The sequence below is a fragment of the Balaenoptera physalus genome, assembly GCF_965194825.1.
Source record: "Balaenoptera physalus genome assembly, chromosome: X".
Lineage (NCBI taxonomy): Eukaryota > Metazoa > Chordata > Mammalia > Artiodactyla > Balaenopteridae > Balaenoptera > Balaenoptera physalus.
This window is the reverse complement of record NC_138903.1, coordinates 42,799,828-42,817,166: the sequence shown is the minus strand read 5'-3', so window position 1 is coordinate 42,817,166 and position 17,339 is coordinate 42,799,828. Positions and strand designations below refer to the sequence as shown.

Sequence of the window (17,339 nt, the reverse complement as noted above, 5' to 3'; positions counted from 1 at the left end):
AGTGGGGAAACGCAGGGGCGGCTTCTAGGTGCTGCCGCCGCTACCGCTGCCGCCACCGCCGCCTCGGAGCCCGGGCCTGGGGGGCGGTAGGGCCGCGCATGGAGCCCCCGCCCCCCGGAGCTGCCAACACCGTCGCTGCGCTATACACAGGTGAGCCCGGGGCCCGGAGGGTGGAGGGCTCGGTCCGTGACCCTATGTATCCTTCCCGCCCCCGCGCGGGGGGATGTGGCTTGGCCCATGGCCTGCTGGTGTTCGACTCCCCACCACCACCACCTCGGCTGGTGGACCTACCTGTGCCATTGTCCCCTCCCTTTGGCCCTTTGCCCCGTGGTTTAACCTCCCTTCCTGTTTTATAATGGGTCGGTCTGCGTGTTTGTATTTCTCCCCTCCCCACCCCACCTTACAGTAGACTCGGCCGTGGTCTTGCCCCAGATCCCCGCTTGTAGGGAACCAGTCTCCGGCAATGTCCACCTCCTTGACAGTAGGTGCGTCTGAGTGTTTGTATTCTCCTGTCCTCAACTTTCAGGGGCCCCGTCTGTGGCCTTGTTTTTTCATCCCTACTGTTTCTGTAGTGAGTCAGTCCGTAGCGTTGTACCCACCCCCCCAACAGTGAGTTAATCTGTGAATTTGTATTCCTGCCTCCAATCCCCCAATGCATCGGTCCATGGCTTTATCAAACACACACACACCATTTTACAGTGGATCAGTCTACATGCTTGTTTTCACGTCCTCCTGCTTATCAGCACATTGCCCTGTCCTCCCTTTTTTGTAGACTGTCAGTCCAGTCCTTGGGCTTCTCCCTTCCTTTTAATAGTGGGTCAGTTTAGTGCTTTATATCTCCCCATTTTCAGTAGCCCAGTCCATGGCCTTGTCCCCCTCTCCTTTTAATCAGTCTGTGGGGTGGCTTTTCTCCCTCTCCACTATTGTGCAGGAGTCAATGTGCTTTTCTGCTCTCCTTGCCCCTAGTAAATAAGGTGAGCCTTTACACACACACACACACACACACACACACACACACACACACACCTTTGCAGTGGATCTGTTCATTGGCCTTCCTGCCACCCATGTGATTGCATTCACACCCCTCCAGTGTACCCTCCTGTGAGTCCAGTGCTTTGTAATCCCTCCAGGAGGGTCAGCCTGTGTGCTTTTATTTCCCCTCTCCTTTCCTTGTGGTGGATCAGTCTGTGGCCTTCCCTGCCACCCTCCCACCTTCTTAATAGTGGATCAGCCTGTGTGCTTGTTGAACCCAGGACTTTTTTACTCTAGAACACACCCTCTCATACACAACTTTTAACCACTAAGACATCCTGCCTCCCTCCAGTAAATGAATACATTCGTGATAGTGATAATGCCAGTAGGAGCTAACACTTATTGAGCACCTACTGTGTACCAGGCAAAATGCTGTATGTTAATGAGCTCATTTAATCCACCCTATGAGCTAGGTACTGAGGGAAGTTTGGCATAGGGAGGTTAAATACCTTACACAGAGGTGATCAGTAGGTACCAGGTTAGGTTGCCCCTCAGAACATAGGATAATTTTTGAGGCTTTGCTCTCTCGTTTCATCTCATCTCACGCGAGGCCCCACTCCTTAAAAACCAAATTAGTTCCCATCTCCACGCTTTTGTTTTTGCTGTTCCCTCTGCCTGCAGAGCTGTCTCCATTCCACACCTTGTCTCAGCACCCATCCACCCCCGATCCCAGCAGCTATGTGACCTTAGTGGTTTAACCACTTTCTCTCTGCACCTCTTTCCTCACTGGTTAAATGGGGGAATCAGAACTAGAATACCCTCCAATGTAAATAAAGAATACCTGTGAGTTAATAAAACAAGTAACTTCTCTGGCCTTACCTCCTACGCACTGCCCCCCCAACTCTGTTCCAGCCACATTGGCCTCCTAACTCATCCTCAAAAACACCAGGTGTGACCCAGCCTTGGGGCCTTTGCCTTGGCTATTTTTTCTGCCCAGAACGCTCTACCCCCATCTCTGTGTGGATCCTTTCAGGGCTCTGTTCAAATGTCAACCCGTCCCTGACCATCTGAACCTGCACACCCAGCAAGACTTAGACCCCTTCTCTGCTTTATTTGTGTCTTTCCCCTTTATCACTGTCAGGCACACTGTATAGTTTACCAGTTTGTCATATTTATTGTCTTTCCCCGTTAGAATGGGAGTCCCATGAGGGACTCTTTTTGTCTGCTTATTCACTGCTGGGTCTCCAGCACCTAAAATTCTTATCCAGTACTTGATAAGAATTTATTGCACGAATGAATGGGAAAAATATAATATCAGACAAATCAGGGTGGGGGGCAGATGGAGATGAAGAGGGCATAAGAGAGCTAGTTAAAAGAGGCTGGTTAGTCGGGACTGTTCATTCAACAAACACTTACAGAGCACCTACAGAGCACCAGGCATTCTAGGTGCTGGGGATATGGGAGGGAACAAAACAGGCAGAAATTCCTGCCTTTGTGGAGCAGACATTTGCTAAGAGTGCAGACTATATAAATAAGTCTAATTAGTTAGTATGTTAGACAAGTGCTAAGGAGGAAAAGTGAAGTAGGGAAGGTAGGAATAGAGTATCAGGGTGGTTGAAATCTTAGGCACAGGGCAGACCTCACTTAGAAGGTGCTTCTTGAATTAAGGCCTGAAGGAGTTCAGGAAGGGAGCCATAATGCCTAGGGAAAGGGTGTACCAGGCAGAAGGAACAGCCGGTGCAAAGGCCCTGAGGTGGGATTGTGCCTGGCATGTTCAAGGGCCATGAAGGAGGCCAGAGTGGCTGGAGCAGAGTGGAGGGAGAGGTAGGAGGCAAGGTCAGAAAGCTGGTGGGAGCCAGATAGTGAGGCCATGCTGATACATAAGATTGTGGGGGAGGGGCTGGGGAGGGAGTAGAGTGTCAAGCCAGCCAATTGTAACATTTGAGTATCTGCTATGTCCCAGAGATAACTTTTCTAAGTCCTTTACATATACTGACCTTTAATCCTCACAAAAGCCTTTGAGAGTAGGTGTATCTTGCAGATACTTTACTTTGAGGGTGACATATCCGCCATTTTACAGGTACAGAAACAGAGCCAGAGAGGTTGAGTAACTTGCTCAAGGTCACATAGCTAGAACAGGACAGGAGTATGAGGCTGGAGACCCAGAGAGAAGAACAGATCTGCAAGGGCAGACAGGTTATTCGGCACATTGGATCACACAGAGGAAGAATTAATTCTGCCTGGGAGATACCAGAACTTGATGATGTGTGTAATAAAGGGTTCATCATGTGTGGGGAAGGGGGAAGGGCACTCCTGGCAGGGAGAACAGCACATACATATTCTGAGATGGGAACTGGATTAACTCAGGGTGCCCATGCCAAGCTTGGGCCCACCTCAGAGCCTTTGTGCACACTGTTCCCTGTGCTTGAAGCACCCTTCCCACAGATGTCAGCATGGCTTGCTATCTCCCCTCCTTCAGATCTCTGCTTAAATGTCACTTCCTCAGGGAAGCCCTCCCTGCTCACCCTGTGTAAAATAGCATCCCTGTCCCCCTGTAGGATCTTACCCTTCTGTTTTGCTCTATAGAGAGCTGATGGAGCAAGGTGGCCAGGATCACTGCCTAGTGCCAAACTGCCTGGGTTTGAACCCTGGCTCTGCTAACTTCCAGCTGTGTGACCTTAGGCAAGTTAACTTAACTTCTCTGTGCCTCCATTTCCTCATCTGGAAAACGGGAGGGTAATAATAATGCCCATGCATAGTGTTGGTTTGAGGATTGAATGAGTTAAGTGACTAAAATGGTTTGCAGTACACAGTAAGGGCTCTGTGACTGGTTCCTATTTTTTAGATTAGTATTATTATTTCTTGGCATACACGTAGGTATCTCACAGGGCCTCTAAGACTGACCATCTCCAAAACTGATCTCCCGATCTCCCCTCAAAACCTGCTCTCCCGCAGTGCTGCCATCTCAGGTGATCAGGCCACAAACCTAGAATCACCTTTGGCACCTCTCTTACCCCACCCCACCCCCATCCTATCTGCCAGCAAATCCTGTTCGCTCTGCCTTCAGATTTTATCCAGAACTCAGCCACTTCTCGCCAGTTCCACTGCTGCCACCACCATCTCTTACGTGGACTATTGCAGTAGCCTCTTCAGCCCATACAGTTGGTTCTCCTCACAACAGCCAGAGGAGTCCTGTTAAAATCCAAATCACAGCCTGTCACCCCTCTATTCACAGCCTTCTCATGGCTCCTGTCTCACTCAGAGTCAATGTCAAAGCCCTTCCAGGGCCCGAAAAAGCCTTACTTAGTCTGGCCCCTGCTGCCCCTCTGTTCTCATCTCCTGGTACTTTCCCCTCACTGCCTTCTCTCTGACCACGCCAGATTCCTTTCCCTTCCTCTGACCTGACAGGCTCTCCAGCCTCAGGGCCTCTCACCCTGGCTGTTTCCTCTGCCTGGATGGCTGCTCCCCAGGTTGTCACAGACCTGACGCCTTCACCTCTCTTAGGTCTTTCCTCAAATATCACCTCGTGACTACCCTCCCCTGACTACCCTTTCAAAAATAAGAACTCCTTCCCTGCTTCGTTTTTTTTCCCCCCCGGAGCTCTTATCACCATCTGACATATTCTTGTTTATCTTGTTTCTTGTCTGTCTTCCCCACTAAAATGTGAATTCTGCCAGAGCAGGGATTTTTGACTGTTGTATTCACTGCTGTATCCCCAGCACCTGGCCCACAGTAGGCCCTCCAAAAATGCTTGCTAAATGAACGAAATAAAGAGAAGTAAACACATCTGAGTGAGGCATATGACTAGAACTCTTATTAGGGGTCACATGGGAGACGTGATAATAAACAAAATACAAAACCCCATGTGCTGCTGAGGCTTGAAGCCAACCGTCAGGTTTCACCTTAAGTAAAAGATTCTGTGGCTACTGAAAGAGGAACTGGTAAAATTGCCTGTTGTCGCCACCAGGAGTCACACTGGTCTCTTTGTGCCTCTGAAACAAACAGCCCTTCCAAATAAACCCAGCAAGGTCTCTGATCATGGGACTCTGATCTGGACACTTCGTGGCCTTGTGACTTACATAATTGCCTAAAATTGTGTCTGCAGAATGAACTTCGAAACAGCTCAGACATAAGAGGATCAGACTGTATTTCATTACAGATTAAAGACTCAAGCTATAAATAATAGAGGGAGGTTCTTTGAAACCTTCCGATTTGGAAGGTCTTATTCTTAACCCAACAGTCCCAGCTGGGTGAACAGTTGATTGATGAAAGCTCATTCCTTAAGGAAAAGGAACCTCATGTTTATTTCCAATTCACACTCAGCAAAGGGAGCAGTTATGGGGTGGGGGGGCGGGGCCAGGAGGGTCCTGTTCTCTGCTCGACATGCTGAGGGAGCAGTCAGTGCAAGGGGCAGTTTAGTCTAATGGTTGAAAAGATCAGACACCTGGAACTTGGCTGCCTGCGTCCAAATCCTGGCTCTGCCACTTAGGGCTGTGTGGCCTGTACATGTCATTTAGACATTTTGTGCCTCTGCTTCCTCATCTGTAAATTAGAGATAATAAGAGTACCTATTTCCCAAAGTTGTGATGAGAGAGAAATGAGTCAATAGCTATAGAAATAGCAATCCAGGTCTACATGCCCTTATCTAAAACCCTTGGGGCCAGATGTGTTTCACAATTTTGAATTTTTCAGATTTTAGAAAGGTGACAAGGTATACATACAAGATGTTACATAACACTCTTAGTGGGCTCTGTAATCAGCCACATTCAGATTTCTGCAGCAAGATGTATGAACAGTCAAACCAAGTGAGGATCAGTGAAGACCACAAAAGGCCTTATTTTGTTTCAGATCAGGTTTTGGCATAGCAGATAAGGAATTATGAACAAATTAGAAACTAATATTTCATAAGAGCTTATCATACCCCAGGCATAGTATATTTAATCTGTACGATAACCCTATGAGCTAGGTGGTATTATTATTATCCCTATTTTACAGATGGGAAAATTGAGGTACAAGAGGTTAAAGAACATGCCCAGTGTCACACTGCTAATAAGTAGCAGAACCAGGATTCCAGCCCTGGTGGTCTGGCTCTGGAGAGGCTGATTGTCCAGTAGGCCATATTGCCTCTGATTGGTACAATGCCTGGCATGTATTTAGCACTCAATAAATGTTCATTATTGCTGTTGTCAAGAAGGAGAACACAGAGGGACAGAGATGGGTCAGAGGAGCGTGGGGTAGAGAGACAGAAGAGAGCAGACATTCAGTGTTAGGAATTTTCATAAAGGCAAGGCCCTTGGGGCTGGGAACTGAACGATGGAGAAGACTTCTAGGCAGAGGAAGGGAACCCAGCATGAAGTGAACAGCCTTTGCGAGGAGCTGGCAGAAGGAACCTCCTGGAAAACTTAATATTTGATGTGGTAGAAGATGCAAATGAAAATGTTCAGGTGAGGGGCCTTATTCTAGTTTTCTATTCGTGCTGTAACAAATTATAACAAACTTTTAACTGCTTAAAACACAAATTATTCTCTTAGAGTTCTGGAGGTCCGAAGGCCAGCACAGGTCTCACCAGGCTAAAATCCAGGTGTCGGCAGGGCTGTATTCCTTTCCAGAAGCTCCAGGGGATGATCCATTTCCTGTTCGTTTAGGTTGCTGGCAGAATTCAATTCCTTGAGGTTGTAGGATCTGTATAAAATAAATAAGCAACAAGGGTATATTGTAACCACAAAAAAAGTTCATGTGATGAGATTGAGCTCACCCAAATAGTCTCTAGCTTAAGGCCCATAACCTAAACTCATTTGCAACGTTCTTTTTGCCAGGTAACATAATATACTCACAGGTTCCAGAAATTAGGATGTGGACATCTTTGGGTGAGGGGCATTATTCTGCGTGTCACAGTCTGCCCTCTGGCCCCCAGAGGTTCACATTTGTCCCACACGCAGAAGACACTGACGCTATCCTAGCATCCCCAGAAGTCTCATCGCATTACAGGAGTCATCCAAAGCCAGGCTGAGGGCGTTCAGGGAATGGTGGTGGCAGTTGGGGACAGAGGTGGAGGCAAGACGGCAAGAAAGGAATCCTCCTCCTGCTGACCTCTTCCCCTTCCTGTGTCTGCAACCTCTCAGCTCTGAGCTTTCTGCTCTCCAGGTACCCCTGGGATGGCGTGAGCGCTCCCCCAGCAATGGACCCTTCTGTGACGCTGTGGCAGTTTCTGCTGCAGCTGTTGAGAGAGCAAGGCAATGGCCACATCATCTCCTGGACCTCCCGGGATGGCGGTGAGTTCAAGCTGGTGGATGCTGAGGAGGTGGCCCGGCTCTGGGGGCTGCGCAAGAATAAGACCAACATGAATTATGACAAGCTCAGCCGGGCCTTGCGGTACTACTATGATAAGGTAAGGTGTCTGAGACTAGGGCCAGGAACCCCACCCCCTGGCCTGTGCCAAACATTTAAATCAGTTATGTCATTTTCTTGACTAAATTGATAGAGCTCTAACTTTGAAAACGATATTAAAATTTACCATTTCTTACCCCATCCTCTGGTACTCTTACACGAACATGGGGGCCCCTAAGCATTTATCACAGTTGTTTTATTTTCTTGTATTTTATTTTAGCTTTGGCTAAAACCTTCATAGCACCATTAACACTGACCCCCTACTCACTCCACTCTCTCTGAGATCCCCAAAGTCCTGCTGTCCCACCATGCCCCGCACGACATTTCATCTTCTTGCCTTATTCCTCTGGCCAAAACTTTTGAAAACTCTTAGTAATGACTCTTCCTCATCCTAGGCCAGTCCTGGGCTCCCCCAGTTATTTCATAATCTCTTATCCCAGAAGAAGAATTCTAGAATATCCTTATTCTTAGAATCAAAGCCTCCATAACAGCATTATACTAACCTTTCCTTACCTCATTCTCCAGGACCCTCAACGTTTTTATCAATTCTTTTTATCTCTTATTCCGTTAGCTGAGACCTCCAAAACAACATGTATAATGCCCGCTCCACACCCCATCCTCTTGTATTCCCAGAGCAACACTGGTCCACTCCAATATTTATATCAATTATTTTAATTTATCATCTTGTTCCTATAGCTAAAATTGTACATTTTCCTTATCTTATCCTTTCAGACTCCCAAACCAGTGCTAGATAACCCCCCCATATTTATACCAGTTATTTCAGTTTCTTATTTCTTTTGTTTTAAAAGTATTTATTTATTTATTTATTTATTTATTTATTTTTAATAAACCTGCACCGGGTCTTAGTTGTGGCATGCAGGATCTTCGTTGCTGCGTGCGGGATCTTTAGTTGCAGCATGTGGGATCTTTAATTGTGGCATGCAGGCTCTTAGTTGCGGCATGCGGGATCTAATTCCCTGAGCAGGGGTCAAACCTGGGCCCCCTGCATTGGGAGCGTGGAGTCTTAACCACTGGACCACCAGGGAAGTCCTGTCAGTTTCTTATTTCTTTACCTGAAACTTCCAAAACAATATTTTTCATGTTCCAGTTTTATTGTGATATAATTGACACACAGCACTGTATAAGTTTAAGGTGACAGCATAGTGATTTGACTTACATACAGCAAGAAATGTTCATCACGATAAGTTTAATGAACATCCATCATCTCATATAGATACAAAATAAAAGAAAAAGGAAGAAAAAATCTTGTGATGAGGACTCTTAGGATTTACTCTCTTAACAACTTTCATATATAACATACAGCAGTGTGGATCATATTTATCATGTTGTACATTACATCCCTAGTACTTATTTTTCTTATAACTGAAAGTGTGTACGTTTTGACTGCCTTCATCCAATTCCCCTTCCTTTCAACCCCCTTTGCAACTTCCAAAACAATATTAATGAATCTCCCTTTTCATTCCTTTTCTGAGAAACACAAACCCACCCTGTGAGATACATGACCAACACTTAAGATGTCCCCAGGGTGCTCTAGTGCCCTCCAGATGCCTCTTGTCCCCCAGAACAGCCCTGGACCTGTGCTTCACACCCTTAACTCATTTATAGCATTTATTCCATTTTTATATTTTAATCCTTTAGCTCAAACCTCTAAAACAATATTAATAATGAGGCTGCCTCACTCTGTGCTCTGAGACCACCAGAATATCCCTGAGACCCTCCAGACCTGTCCTGAAATACCCCAAACATGCTCTGTGACCCACCCAAGCCAGCCTTAAGATTCTCCCAATATTTATACCAGTATTTTAAATTCTTGTTAGTTGCTATCAGTGACTTCATTTTCCAATTGCCTCAGCTTAAACCTCCCCAACAGTATTAAGAATGAGGCTCCCCATCCTGTCCTCCCTGATGACCTTGCCCTGTTCCACGTCTGTGTCAAGAGCTTTAAATAATCCTGTAATAATTCATGTTTATTAACAATTCATCACCACATTCTTCTACATTCATTTAGTCTCTTCCAACATTTATTATCAGTGACTTCATTTTCCTGTCTTACTGCGTAAACTAGACTCCAAAACTGTCCTGGCAGCCAGCCCCAGGGCCTGGCCGTGTTAGCCCACAGACACTCCTGGTTCCTGGAGCTAGGAGGAAAGCCTGCTCCTGGATCTACTCCCCTAGGTGGGCCCCAGTGTGGAGAGGAGCCCGTGGGTGTGGCTGTGTGTATCTGAGGTGGGGGTGGGGGAATTGGACAGAGGGAGATGCAGAGAGTGTGACAGAGGGAGACTTGGAGGGGGATGGACAGGAAGGAGACGTGGAGGAGAGAAGGGCATTAGACTAAAGGAAGGATTATGGGTGGGGGGGGGACAGAAAAGGAGGAGAAGCTGGAGGAGAATACAGAGAGGGGAATCAGGTTGGGGGAGAGCGGTAGAAACTGGAGGACAACGGAGGAGACCCCAGATTGAGAGATGAGTGAGATGTGAAAGAAGCTGGGAGGGGGAACCTATGGGGAGGCAGACACTGAGGTGGGACGGTGTATATGTAAAAGGACAGGAGAGGGGCACGAGGAAAGAAAGGCACTATAGGAGACAACACCCCTTCACCCGCTCACCATCCGCACCCTCCCTGGCCCTTTCTTCTAAGACCCTCTATCCTGTCTCCCCCCTTCCCAGAACATCATCCGCAAAGTGAGTGGCCAGAAGTTCGTCTACAAGTTTGTGTCCTACCCCGAGGTCGCGGGGTGCTCCACTGAGGACTGCCCGCCCCAGCCTGAGGTGTCTGTCACCTCCACTGTGGCAAATGTGGGCACCACAGCTGTACACGCCGTCCCCGGGGACAGTGCCTCTGGGAAGCCAGGCACACCCAAGGGTGCAGGAGTGGCAGGCCCGGGTGGCTTGGCGCGCAGCAGCCGGAACGATTACATGCGCTCGGGCCTCTATTCCACCTTCACCATCCAGTCCCTGCAGCCGCAGCCGCAGCCGCCCTCTCATCCTCGGCCTTCCACAGTGCTCCCCAGCACCGCCCCTGCAGGAGCAGCAGTGCCCCCCTCGGGGAGCAGGAGCACCAGTCCAAGCCCCTTGGAGGCCTGCCTGGAGGCTGAGGAGGCCGGCCTGCCTCTGCAGGTAAGGACTAGAACCCGGAAAGTCAGCAAGAGGAGGGATGTACAATTCCCAAATGAGGAGGGGGGCTGGGAGGAGGGGGGACATAAATGTCCTATTAAAGGAGATATAGTGGAAGGAGGGACACAGAAGTCCCCTTGGAGAAAGGGATGGGGAGGAAAGCTATGCAAAGCCTGGGAAGGAAGAAGGAAATTAAGTACACGACAGTTAGCAGTACACCCAACATGTAGTAGGTGTCCTGAATGTGTTTGCTTAATGCACTGGTTCTCACACTTTTAGCACTCATCAGAAAGCATCTGGAGGGCTTTTTAAGCCACAGATTTCGGGGGGCCACCCCCCAGAATGTCTGTTTATGTGGGTCTGTGGATGGGTCTGAGAGTTTGCATTTTTAACAAGTTTCCAGATGAGGCGTATGCTGCTGGTCCATAAAGCAAATTTCTGAGAACCACTGCTTTCGTGAATGGGGGCGGTATCTCCTGGTGTCCCGCCCCTAAAGGCAGCTGTGCCGCTATCAGGTGTCTCACCCCTCCCCTGCCCCCAGATAGGAGGACCTACTCCAGAAGGAGCCCCAGTTCATTGGCAAAGTCCCACGTCTTATTGGAGGACCTGCTCCCACTACCAGGTCCCGCTTTCCAAGGGAAATAATCGGCTTCACTACCCCAGCAATCCTTAGGCACCCCCTCTGCACTTGTTCCTCTCCCAGGTCATCCTGACCCCACCCGAGGCCCCAAACCTTAAATCCGAAGAGCCAAATATGGAGCCTGGGTTGGGCCGGCCACTGCCCCCAGAAGTCAAAGTGGAAGAGCCCAAGGAAGAGTTAGAAGCCGCAGCCACTGGGGAGGCGGGGTTTGTCCTGGAAGCCGTCAAGGCCGAGCCCTTTGAGCCCAAGGCCGAGCCAGAAGCCCCTCCCGCGGAGGGCGTGCCAGCCCGGCTGCCCGCGGTCGTTATGGAAACTGCGGCGGTGGGCGGCCTTGCGGCTTCCACAACTTCCAGCACGGAGATCGCCCAGCCTCAGAAGGGCCGGAAGCCCCGGGACCTGGAGCTTCCACTCAGCCCGAGCTTGCTGGGTGGGCCGGGACCCGAACGGACTCCGGGATCGGGAACTGGTTCCGGTCTGCAGGCGCCAGGCCCAGCGCTGACGCCTTCCCTGCTACCTACGCACACATTGGTGAGAACCTTCGAAGGGGCGGGGCTGGCACCTGGAATGAATGGGATTGGGGCGGAGTGGGGGTGGGAGGAGTTAGACCAACCGCGAGGGCCAATGCGGTTACCTCTGAGTGAGTGGGAGGGTGGAGCCTTCGAGTGGGGTTGGCTGCGCGGAGAGACGGGGCTTGATTGCTACAAGGCGACCAAGCCTGCAATGCCGAGGGGTCGGGTCCCCAAAAGAAGGGCAGGTCTCGGGAGTTCTGTGGGCAGGGACTGAGGGGCCCGAGAGGCTTTCTGCAGGAACTCTTTCTGGGTTGGAGCATAGCTTGAGGAACCTAAGCGGGGCTTTTGGGTCTGGGATTTGCTTGGCGGGTTTCCTGTGCGGTATGCAGGTGGGGGATAAGAGTTGGAAGTTGACCCTGAGCTACTGGGATGGTGAGGTTTGAAAGCGACATGTGGGTGGGGTCTTGTAGGTGGTCTTGCCCAATGAGGCTGGGGTGGGCCCTCAAGAGTTAGGAGGGGTTGTCTGTGTAAAGCTGGAGAGCTGTCACGGGCATGGCCTTAGTAGTTATGGTCCAGGCCTGTGCACTTTTGAGGAGTGATCTCGGAAGTATGAGTGGGAAATCTGGCGGGGCTGGAACCAAGTTCCTTTGGTTTTCCCACACCTGCTCTCTTGCTCACTTGCGCCCCGACCACCCCTTCCCCACAGACCCCGGTGCTGCTGACGCCCAGCTCGCTGCCCCCCAGCATTCACTTCTGGAGCACCCTGAGTCCCATTGCACCCCGTAGCCCGGCCAAGCTCTCCTTCCAGGTAGGATCAGCTCCCCCCCATCTTGGAAAGGGTGAGAGATCCTAGCACGGTCCCAATCCATGACCTCTCCCTATTTCTGTCCCCAGTTTCCGTCCAGTGGCAGCGCCCAGGTGCACATCCCTTCCATCAGCGTGGATGGCCTCTCAACCCCCGTGGTGCTCTCCCCAGGGCCCCAGAAGCCATGACTATCACCACCACCACCACCACCCCTTTCTGGGGTCACTCCGTCCATGCCCTGAACTTCTCTCCAGCCAGCCGTCTCAAGGAGAAACATAGTTCAGCTGACAGACTCGTGCTGTGGTTGTGGTTGGGTGGGGATTCTTAGGAGAAAGGATCTCTCAGTAACCCTTCCACAGAAAACATACAACTTCTCTCTTCTTGGTCAGTCCCCCAGTGGCCGCTCTTACACGTCTCCTACTGCAGTGGTGGGGACGGTTTATTTATTTATTTTTTGAAGGCCACTGGGAGGAGCCTGGCCCAACTCTTTCGGGGAGGGGGGGTTGGCAAGGGCATCTCCCCCATCTCCACATTTTTTCCCCAAGATGAGACAGTCGGGGTCTGGCTTGAGAAGGACCTTTCTTTATTTATTTCTCAGGCTGCCCTTGGGGAGCTGAGGGAGCCCTGTCTCCATTTTGGGGTGTGGGTAGAGGAGCTAGATTGCTGTAGTTTATTATTCCTGGCCCTCCCCAAGGGTCCAGGAAGAATTTGTGCTGTTTAACGGTTTGGGAGTTTTGGCCAAGGAAGGCTCACACCCTTGGAAATGGGAATTTCCACCTCCCCAGTCTTTCTCTCAGACAGCTTGTCCTTTTTCAACCACCTTTTTTGGCCGGGGAGGAATGCCCCTTTTGTTCTTCTTCCCCTGAGAAGCCATTCCTGTGTCTGCCAAACTCCTGGGGTCCTGCCTGTTTCCTCCCAATGGAGGGTTTTTTTTGGGGAGTGGTCCCCGTCTGGGGGGCCCCTCCAACCAGTACTCCAGGTCTCCCTATCCCCCACCCCCTGCCATTTTGATAGTATAATCTATTTTTAAACAGGGCTTTTCAATAGGGGAGAGGGAGGCATCTGTTCCTATATCTGAGATAGGGTGGGTGGGAAGGAAGGGATTTGGGGAGGGGGTCTTCCTGCCTCCCCCAAGTGTTTATTTTTGATACCAAACGTGTATTTTCAGCTCCCTCCCTCCCAGCCCCCCAATTTCCTGCGGGCGGGTACAAAGGACCCTTTAAGTGTCCCTGGAGTTGGGAGGGAGGAATGAGAGACATAAAGCCTGTCCTGTGTGAATTCCAGGCTGGAGAAGGGCGGGTTCAAAGGACTCCTGGGTTCACCTCCCGTCAGCACCGGCCCAGCCTGGGCCTGGGAACCTGGGGGTTGGTGATTTGGGGGACGGTGCTACACCTGTCTCCACTGTTCGTTTTACTTCCCCCAAAATGGATCTTTTTTTCTAAGAGTCCCAGAGAATGGGGAATTGTTCCTGTAAATATATATTTTTAAAGGTGATGCTGGAGGCTGCTAGCATTTTTTTCCCCCTAAAGCCATTGGAAGTAACTGTGTGCAGAGGCGTGACTCTATGTGAAAGGTGGTGAGGGTGTGAGATTGATCGTGAGGGTGAGAGAGCATGGTGGTGTGTGTCCGAAACAGTGGTAGAGACTGTAGATTGGTAACCAGGTGTGTGAAAAAGAGAAAACTATGGAAAGCTGTGATTGTGCACGTTCGTTTGTGAAGCCATGTGTTGAGAGTGGAAGTTGTAACTGCAAACTTGACATTGTGCCTATGTGAGAAATCGTGGCTGGGTGGCAGAAAACCACCGTAAGACTGAATGAGTGATTAAGGTACTATACGAGAAACTGGTGGTGTGTTTGAAATAACGTTTATGAGAAGGAAGTGGGGACTGCGCATCAGTCACTGTTGAACAGGCTGATGGTGAGCAAAACAGACTGAGTAACCAAAACAACGTGTGAGAGCCTGTACGAGCACGAAAGTGCCATAGGGATCGTCAGGGACCGTGCGTAGGTAAGGAACTTCACTGTAAGTGAGCAGGTGACTCAGTGTTTGGGAGATGGCTTGTGTGTGAAACTGTTAACGCAAGGCTGTTGGATCAACTAAAGTAATGGGAGCGTATGTGTGAGAGGTTGATGGTATGAGAGAAAATGGCTGTGAGGCCGGATGGGTGCCTGAGACGTAAGATAGCAGAATACGCAACTGTGTGTATGAAAACCGTTCCTGTGAGACTAAACTAGCAAAGACTGTGTGAGAGACTGAGAAAATGTGGCCGCGACTGGAAGAGCGTGAGAGGCTGTAATTGTGTGTGTGTGTGTATGTGTGTGTGTGTGTACTTCAGCCTAGTGGCAGATTGATTTGCAGTTACTACTCCAGTCTAGCCCACAGGTTCAGGGACTCTGAAAGTGTAAGAGAAAATGATGGTGAGACTGAGTGAGTGAAAGTGAGCTAGAGACCACCTCACTGTGAGTGAGAGGCGATGAGTAAAAAAGAAGGAAGTCAGTGCCGCCTGAGAGAAAACTGATGACTGAGCAGCGTGTGAGAGTGTGAAACGTTTCATGAGAGACTAAACCGGAGACTACATGCTGGTGAAAAACTGAGAAAATGAAACAGAGTAAATGAGACACAGAGACCATGCGATCAGTGTGTGTGAGAAACCGCTGAGGCTGTAATTGTGTCTGAGGGTACATGATACGCTGGCTGGATGCAGCAGATGATGGTGTAAACGACTAAGATGGGCCATGAGAGGCTGTGTGTGTGAGACTTACTGAGAGCCTAGTAACATTGGTGAATTAGTGACGACAGGATGTCAGAGGCTGAGTGAGGGCAAGTGACCGTGACACTGATTGGGTGACTGAGAGTGTCTGAGAAAACGAGTGACTGAGAGTGTCTGAGAAACTGTGGGTCTGTGTAAAACTGCAAGAGACTTTATTAAAGGCTGTAGAGCAAGGACTGGGCATGTTGGAAGCTGCTTGCAAAGAAACGTGAGACTAGGCGACTAAGACGGTGTCTGAGACTCTGTGCGATTGTGTATGCGTGTGAAACTCTTAGCATAGTGACTCTGGGTGTGCAGAATGGGTGCGAGTGTGAAGAGGTGGGAGAAAGAGTGATTGTGGGTGTGGGTGTGTGCGCGAGAAACTTCCAGAGAGACCACTGGTGGCTAAAATCACTAACCATTTGTGTATGTGAGAAAATGACGGCCCGAGTGAACGGTGGAAACATCCTATCAAAAGGCGTGACTCTGTGGATGTGCAAAACTGACCCGTGAGGGTAACTGTGGTCTTGGCCAAAGGAGACCATAGTAAGACTGGGGGCCAATGACAGTAAACAACTCCCTGAGTGGCTGAGAGAGGCTGTGCGTTTGAGTATGTATGTGAGCTTGTTCGTAAGAGACTATAGTAGAGGCTAAATTCAGAAGTGTGTGTGTAAATATGTAAAAAAAAGAAAAAGAGAAAATGAGGCTGAATTCGTGTGTGAGAACCCATGGATGGAATGTGCCAGGCCTAGAGGAAGGCCCTCTTCCATCTGTCCTCTTCCTCCTCAGGACCCTGGGCTGGCTTCTCCCAGTCCTCCAAAACGTGAAATGCTGGAGTTCGCCGGGGCTTTGCCTGGGCTTCCCTTCCCTCTTCTCATGAGCCAAGCCCTCTCCAGGTGGTCTGGTCCAGTCCCGGCACTTGAGACACTACTTCTCCCTGCCGTGATGCTCGCATTTTTACCTCCAATCCAGATTATTCCTCTTCACGCTTATCAGAATCTCTAAAGCTCTATTTATTGCATTTATTTATTCATTCAGCAGAGGTTTATTGAGCACCTACTGTTCGCTGGTGCCCATCCAGGACCTCCAGACACAGCAGTTAACACACCAGACACAAACCCCTGCCTTTGTGGAGCTGGCATTTTAGTGAGGACAACAGACAAACAAATACATCATATTAGGTGGTGTTGCAGTGATTACATGAGATAAGACTCAATCTTTGTTTAAATAAGAAATCTGCAGTCATTTTATTGCCCAAACGTGTAGCAGAAGATGAAAGTGGTGACAGTCCCCTTCCCAAGGAAATCCAGTGAGTAGGTATACAGTTTAGGAACAAAGGAAGTATCGATTATAACATTATTACCAGGGCAACAGGTGATTAGATAAAGCAGCCAACCAGAATTACAGGTTTCTTGGGGAGTTTGTTTTCATAGGCTAACAGCACTGATGTCTGAAGTCCTAGAAGCATAACAAAACCCCTTTGTTCAAAGCACACTTTCAAAGACAGGCTTGTGTTATCAGGAAACAGTACATCTGTAACGGATACGAATGTCAACACACCTTATCACCCATAAAGCAAGACCAGTATTCTTGACAAAGTTCTGTTTTAACGCCTGGCCAAATCGAATCCTTCAACCTTGTTTTAATTTGCAGAATGGTGTTCCTCCTTGGATGCAGGGGAAATGAGACATTGCCTTCCTAATTCTTAGACTCCTTTTTGTTAATTAAAAAGATTACTGTTTTTAAAGCAGGCTCTGGAGTTTCACTCATTAGGACTTATTTTAAAAAAACAAAAAAGGCTCTGTGGAGCATGGAAAATGGGCTGCATTGGAATTAATTATTAAGATAAGGGTTACGAAGAATAGTTTTTCTACATGAGATCCACAAAGAAAAGTAAAGGGTCAGGAACTAGAATGATGGATCTTAAAGTGTGGTCCCCGACCAGCAGGATCAGTGTCACCTGGGACGTTGTTAGAAATTCACATTCTTGAGCCCCACCCCGGACCTACAGAATCAGAAACTGGGGTGGGGCCTGGCAATCTGGATTCAACAAACCTTCCAGATGATTCTGATGCACATATAGGTTTGAGAGCCACTGGGCTAGAGAATGAGAAGTGCCCTACAAAAAACTGAGGAAGGCTTC

At 49.2% G+C, this 17,339-nt stretch overlaps 1 protein-coding gene across 2 annotated transcripts; it reads left to right on the top strand.

The window, feature by feature from the left end:
- The first annotated feature begins 12 nt into the window (after positions 1–12).
- Positions 13–13,941, top strand: ELK1 (ETS transcription factor ELK1). 2 transcript variants are annotated; one of them, XM_082446584.1, is made up of 7 exons: positions 50–150; positions 6,257–6,416; positions 7,117–7,360; positions 10,047–10,496; positions 11,197–11,661; positions 12,349–12,450; positions 12,537–13,941. In XM_082446584.1, the coding sequence occupies exons 2-7, from the start codon at positions 6,397–6,399 to the stop codon at positions 12,633–12,635; spliced, it is 1,380 nt and encodes a 459-aa protein (XP_082302710.1). In that variant the 5' UTR covers positions 50–150; positions 6,257–6,396; the 3' UTR covers positions 12,636–13,941. The 2 variants fall into 2 exon arrangements, with proteins under 2 accessions (XP_082302711.1, XP_082302710.1); XM_082446585.1 differs by lacking the exon at positions 6,257–6,416 and having other exon boundaries at positions 13–150.
- Positions 13,942–17,339: the final 3,398 nt, after the last annotated feature.